Here is a 7,341-nt window from a genome sequence, read left to right as displayed (position 1 = left end):
ATTAATATTTTTTTTGTTTAAAAAATTTATTTCACTTCACTCTAATTTAGATGAGCACCCTGAATGATTTCGAAGACACTAGTATTTGAATTAGGAAAAAAAAAAAAACTCTATTGTTCTAAGACAATACATAATATTATAATCTCTAAGTCCAATTTATTTCACATTTGGTTTTTTCTAACAATGATTCTTATTACTTTTAATATAAATCCGTGTTTTAATATGAAAGCTTCCATCTTTTGCAGTATCCAAAAACTCTTCAAAGCCAAATTCATTATCTGAATTTTGCTCTTTTTTCATTCTACTTATTACTCTTACATTTTTTTTTCAAAAGATTTGTTTGGCTTTGCACAAATATAAACTTTATTGAAATCTTCTTCTTCTCCTTCCTTTTTTTTCTTCTGAATTCTCCCAATCTGGATCAAACGTTTTACGTTCTTTTCCTCTATGCAATTCAATGTCTTCAATAAGCAACTAAAATCATAGTAATCTGTTACAGAAAAAAAATAAAATAAAAAATTACGATTTTCAAAGAAATATTAACGAATAAACCATTAAAATTAGATTCAGTCATAAGATTATTCACTATCAAATTTAATAGACAAAGATCATTACACAACTTAGAATCAAAATTTACAAAGTCAATTTCTATTATTTTTTCGTTCATCTAAGTTTAAAATAATTGGATACATTCTCTAAACAGAAAACCGAGAATGAATCAATAAATTAATAAATTTCACACTTTATATTTCAAAGAGAATAGGTAAAGTAATAAAGGTCCGTGAAAAATATTTTCAAAAAATCAATTGTGCATGTCAAAAATTACAAACACAACCTATTTAACATCAAAGTTTAAATTGGTCAGTAAAGATTGCGCATCTCAAAAACTACAAACTAATACAACCTATATTCAACATAGAGCTTGAATTTGCCAAATTAAAAAAAATAGATAAGATCACAAAATAAATAATGATCAGTAACAAAATTTTCAAACAGAACATATTATTGAAGAATTAAATATCAGAGAAAAAAAGGAAAAAGAAATCGGAAAAAGTGAAAGATTATGGCCAATCAAATCACCTTCAAGTTTAATGAACAAAGAACATTTTGCCAATTAGAATCAAATTTACAAAGTCATTTTTTATTGTTTTTCATTCATCCAAATTTAAAATAATTGGATACATTCTCTAAACAGAAAACATGAATGAATCAATACACTAATAAATTTCACAACTTATATATCAAAGGAAATAGATAAAAATTGTCATACCGTGAAGAATATTTTTAGAAAATCAACTGTACATCTTTGAAATTACAAACTAATAAAACGTAGCTAGTCAACATCAAAGTTTACATTTGTCAATGAAAAAGAAAATAGACAAAAGTTCAAAACAAATAAGGAGTAGTAATAAAATTCCCAAATATAAGATGTTCCCAAAGAATTAAACATAAGAAAGTGAGAGACTTTGGCCAATCAGATGATAATTCACCATCAAATTTAATGAACAAAGAATATTACAGCAATTAGAATCGAAATTTACAAAGTCATTATCTATTGTTTCTTCATTCATCCAAATTTAAAATGATTTGATACATTCTGTACACTGTAAAGGATAAGAAAACCCATAATAAATGAATAAATTTCACAATTTATATTTTAAAAAGAGTAAGTAAAATTAAAGAAGACAAAACCTTGACTTTTTTTAAAATCAGCAGAGCTATGCATATGAAATCATATGGAAAAAAGAAGACAAAACAAAGTACATTTTCTTTCTTCAAATAAATAGCTAAAAACACAGCTAACCAATTTAAACAAAACCTTATATCAAACTACTATTGTGCATACAAAATTAAATAAAAGTAACAATCCACATACAACATATACTTAATATTTGTGTTCCTCTTCTCAATCACAATCATCCGTGTCAAATCACAATTCTTCAAAGAAACAAAATTAATATTAATTTACCTTTGTATTAATAATAAGTCAGAATCTTTTGTCAAAAATGAAAATAAGATATGAAAATTAAATATAATTGATTAAACATTTTAAAAATATTTTCAACGAAAACATTTTCAAAAAATAGAACAAAGTAAAAAAAATCCTATTTCCATGTTTCCAGTATTTTCAGTTTTAACTTTTAAAAATATTTTCACCCAATATATTTTTCAAAATATATTGCATTATTTCCAATGATGAACTAGCAAAGAAAAGTGAGGCATTGGATTATTTCCAAGATACTAAATCTTATCTTTACATTGCATTATTTCCAAGGTACTAAATCTTATCTTTACATATAATAGCCATGTCTTTTGAGTAGTCTTTTCCATTCTTCAATTCTTCTGCAATGGGTGAGGTTGATCGATGGTCAAACATTCATCAAGATTTGTTAAAAGAAATTACAAAGCCGTTTCATTCATATGACAATGACTACCTTCAACAACGCTTCGTTTGTAAGCAATGGAACTTGAAGCTTCCAAAGATTCCTAATGGCAACAAAGTTCCGTGGCTGCTACTACCTATTGGTGGTGGTGGTGGTGCTGCTAAAGAATCTTTTGAAGAATTTCATTCTCGTGAAGAGGAGGACATTTACCATATCATGCAATTACCTACCATTGACGAACAAATTCTTGACACAGGTGGTCTTGAAGAGGAGGGGATTTATCATCTTATTCTACCAGAGCTGCAAGACAACAAAATATGTGGTTCTTGTCATGGATGGGTGATAATCGTAATGGTACATGAAGGTACGATAAAAATGTTAAATCCTTTTACAAAGGTTCACTTCGAACTTCCTCCAATTTCAACTCTCCCCAATGTAATTGATATTAATGGGGATGAATGTACTATTTATTTTGGGGGCAGAATTGTCACTCGAAATACTATTCTTATGCATAATACCCAAATTTGGAAGGCTATTATAAATTCTACTCCTAGCAATGATAATAACAATGATTTTATAGCTGTGGTCATATATGGATGTCTTAGTAGTTTGGCTTTTTACAAGCCGAATGACAAGAGATGGCTTAGATTTCCAGCAAGATGCACCAACATCTGTGATGTCATATTTTTTCAAGAGAAAATATATGCAGTAGATTACGAAGGCTAACTATACGAATTTGATACCAAAAATAAATCAGGACCAGTGGGAAGAATTTTTGAAGCCACACCACCTCCATGGGATGTTGTCTTAAGAAAGTTTTACTATCTAATTGGATGTGATAATGGAAGTTTATTGATGTTGATAAGACATATAAGACGTCCTTACATAGGGAATAAAAAGTGTTCTGTGGAGACCGTCAAATTCTATGTCTATGAATTGAAGAAAAATGAAAAAGTATGGTCAAGAATATATGATTTGGGAAATTACATACTAGTAATTGGTCTTAATTCTTCTGTTCAAATGTTGTCGAGCAATTTTTTGAATTGCAAAGGAAATCAAATCTATTTTACAGATAGCATGTGTAAGGAACACCCATCAGACTTTGCTTCGCGTCATGACCTTGGCATCTTCAATTTGGAAGATGGGAGTTTCAAAAGATTGTTAACAGATGTGAATTTTTTTTGTTCCCCTGTTTGGGTATTATCCTAAGTTTTTTTTGTTCTTTTCTGTTTTGACCTTGGACTTTTAAGCCTTTGCTATTAATTTTTTGTTTTATTCTTCCTTTGATTAAGACATGTTTATCGCCTTTTTTATTATTAGCATACAAGTTTGTTCGTTATTTTACATTTAATTATATTTTAGTCAAATATTGTTTGTTCTCTTCACCGTGTTCTTTGGAGTTCTTTTTAATAAATCATATATAATACACTGTTGTATATATGATGTGTGAGATATGAAATACACAAAGCATGTTTTTATTTCTTAAATCTTGTAAATTAAAAGAGGGGTAAGTAGAAATTGTTTAGTTAAAACATGCGTTAAACGCATTCATAAAAAATTTTTCTTTATTTTTATCCAACAAAATATGTACCTTGGAGTAGCATTTGTTTTAAAGTGTTAGGATAAAGATTGGAAGATGAAAACTCAAAATCATATATGAGATTGGAACTAAAATTTTAGTTTCAAAATATAAAATTTTAATTCTTTTAAAATTTAACTAATAATTTTTTTTTTCAAAAATACCCTCAATCTAAATTAATAATTTTAAGTTTATCCTTTATGTTCTTTTTAATTAGGGCTTCCTCCATTCTTCTCACCTCTATGTCGTCTCAATCGTTATGTCGTCTCAATCGTAGTTCACCATCGAAGAATTTCAGTTGAAGCGAAGCTTCTTCGCTGCCGCCAAAACCACCACTGTATCACCGTCATCGGACTTACCGATAGCCCTACGAAAGAATTTTCAATTAATACAAAGTTAGGACTAACTCATTCTCGAAAAAAATCTTTTTTTAAATGATTTTTTTAAAAAAAATTTTACAAAAGTAAAAGTGATTTTATGTTTGGATATCTTATGTAAAAAAATCTTTTTATCTATCAATTATGTTCGGATAAAATAAGATAAAAGTATTTTTTTGTTTATTTATTATGTGAAAAACATCTTTTTTTTTTAAGAAAAAAGATCTTTTGAAAAAAGATATATAAATTGTAACTTCTCAAAAAAGATATTTTTTTTCTAGTACTTTTACTTTTATTATTAAAAATTTACTAAATATACTAAAAAATAGAAAAAGACCTTTTTTCATTAAAAAAATCTTTTTTTTATCGATTTAATGGCATCCAAGCAACCACTCATTCTTGCCATGTATATTTGTTTTATTTTCTTTTACTTAAATTAGTTTTGCATTTTGTAGGGCTAATTACATGATTAGCATTACACCTTCCTTCAAATTCGAGTTAGGCCTCTGCACAACTCAAAGTTTGGTCTCGAATCTCTCAAAGACAGGGGCAATCAAAGACTTTGTGAGGATGCATGCAGGCAACTTGTTCTATCCCAAGAATGTGCATTACAGCATTAGATGAAGTTTCTTGTTTCTTATCTTATCCCAAATCAATTGCATGTCCAATTGAAAATGTTTCGTCCTGTCATACAAAATTGAATTTGTAATCAATAACATTGCGCTAAGATTGTCACAAAATTTGGTATGGGCTAGTGTCAAGTTGATTCTCAATTTTTCAAGCAGATCTTTTAGCCATGCCAATTCTGATTCATAAGATGCCAAGTTTCAAAATTCAGCCTTTATACAAGGCATGCCAATGGTTTTTTGTTTCCTGTAAGATCAAGATATCAAATTAGAATTCAAATAAACACAATATCTTGAAATAGATCTTATATTCTCAAATCAGCAGGCCAATCTGAGTCACTAGACCTAGAGTATGTAATCATTGTACATTTGTACTTGTGTATAATGAGATCGACCATGCTCTTTTGCCCCTTGGAGGTATCTCAAAACTCTATTTGTTGCTTTTCAATGCGCCAATAATGGACATTGGATGAATCGACTTATCTTACGAATAGCAAAAGAAAAATATGGTCTTGTGTAATGGCGAGGTATTATAGTGTGCCAACCACAATTCTATAAAGTTTGATTATATACTTATAGGAGTAGGCAGGGCATAAGACTTCCATATATACAAGGTTGGCACCGGATTTGGTGGTCTAAGAATGTTTGGACCATTAAATGGTTCCATTATCAATCATGTTTTTTAAGTTTTTTTAATAATTGCTAAATAGTACTTTTTTAAATTTAATTACAAATTAACCCCATATATTTTATTTAATTATAAAAACGATTTTTTATTTTAGAAATAATTATTTTATCATAAATCTATCATGTTTATTAACAATCAAGAACAAAAACAATAACGAATTAGATATTCCATTGATCCTAATAAATTTTTTGGCTATTCCAATCGATTAAAAGATTAAATTTGATCCGTCACGTTCGTGAGGAATCATAAAATCGTGTTTCCTTGAAAACTAATCGATTGAACTATCAAACCAATCGATTGAATTATAACTCAATCGATTGGATTACAGTTTACCACTAAACAATCGATTGAAAATTGTTGGGGAGCATGGTTTTCGCAAAAATCAATCGATTGATGACTAAAAATGTGTGTTTCTTACAATTCAATCGATTGTTTAGAACTTCCAATCGATTGAATGCTTCAAAACAACCTGGTCTCACAATTCAATCCATTGTTTTTTATACCCAATCGATTGAATTCATGAAAACAATATGGACATGCCAAATTCAATCGATTAAAGTGTGCTACCCAATCGATTGAAATGTGTACTACGCCTATTTCAATCTTGTTATCGTTTTTAGAAATTATCTTGTTATTCATCTATCTTATCTTTAAAATTCTATCTTCAATTTTTGCGGTTTTATTTTGATTTAGATACTCTAATCTTATCTTTTCCTTAATATTAACATTATAAATTGGTAAATAATCCATCACCAATTAAATAAATGGCTCCAATTGAACAATGAATTAAATAATACACTATAGTTTAATTGGTGATGGATTATTCACCAATTTAAATGTGAAATTTGGTCATAGTAACCAATCGATTGAACAATGAATTAAATGTGGAATTTATGTAATTCAATCGATTGTTTAGGATTTTCAATCGATTGATTTCTTTAAAACAATTGATTGATTATGGCTAAAAATCGATTGAACTTTGCACTTGACTTCTAATTCAATTGATTAGTTTGAAACTTCAATCGATTGTGGAGACTTTCCCCTCAAGGTAATACCTAATTTCTTCATCTCCTTTATTTTAATAATGTTTTCTTTAAGTCACTACTTCTTTCTTCCTACCTACCTTGCTTGCTGTGATTTCGTTCATTTGTTGCAGGGAAATGATTTCGGTCTGTTTGTCCGTTAACATTCGTTGTGTTCATGAGAATGTACTATAGTTATAGTGATTCAACCCTATCAATTTTTATTTTTTAATTATCCTAGACTATTCATTGATTGGTTATATATATGTGTGTATCTATGTGTAAACGAGATATTTATAGTGAGTTATACATTATTTACAATGAGAAAAATTAGTGTTTATAATATGATTTTGATCTATTTAAAATATAAACCTATATAATTTGTTATTATTTAAATTGAAAAGTTGAAAAATAAAGACGTTAAAATTAGTGGACAGTTACAAATTTAAATTGTTTAGTGTTAATCCAATTTAAACAGTTAGCATCTAGAATTAAAGGTGAAATTAATAACTACTTTTTAAATCCGTTAATCCACTGCTCTCAAAATCTCCTTCTCCGATCCTTCTAATCGATTTACTTTCTTTAATTTTAAAAAATTATAATTTAAATTTTATTAATATAATTTTAAAAAAATCAATACATTTTAAACTAATATAATTTAATGC

The 7,341-nt window shown here is 28.0% G+C and overlaps 1 protein-coding gene across 1 annotated transcript; it reads left to right on the top strand.

Moving 5' to 3' along the window:
* LOC110271233 lies at positions 2,329–3,922 on the top strand. Its single transcript, XM_021121715.1, has 2 exons — positions 2,329–2,748; positions 3,457–3,922. Exons 1-2 carry the CDS (start codon positions 2,349–2,351, stop codon positions 3,591–3,593), a joined length of 537 nt encoding a protein of 178 aa, XP_020977374.1. The 5' UTR covers positions 2,329–2,348; the 3' UTR covers positions 3,594–3,922.

The sequence above is a fragment of the Arachis ipaensis genome, chromosome B04 (genome assembly GCF_000816755.2).
Source record: "Arachis ipaensis cultivar K30076 chromosome B04, Araip1.1, whole genome shotgun sequence".
Classification (NCBI taxonomy): Eukaryota; Viridiplantae; Streptophyta; class Magnoliopsida; order Fabales; family Fabaceae; genus Arachis; species Arachis ipaensis.
The sequence above is the reverse complement of the archived record's forward strand: the minus strand, read 5'-3'. Positions and strand labels throughout refer to the sequence as shown.

Excerpts from the sequence above, each read along its gene's own strand:
- LOC110271233 (XM_021121715.1), top strand. The coding sequence starts at position 2,349 with ATGGGTGAGGTTGATCGATGGTCAAACATTCATCAAGATTTGTTAAAA. Across the intron at positions 2,749-3,456 it reads AATCGTAATGGTACATGAAG|ATAGCATGTGTAAGGAACAC; the intron begins GTACGATAAAAA and ends TCTATTTTACAG.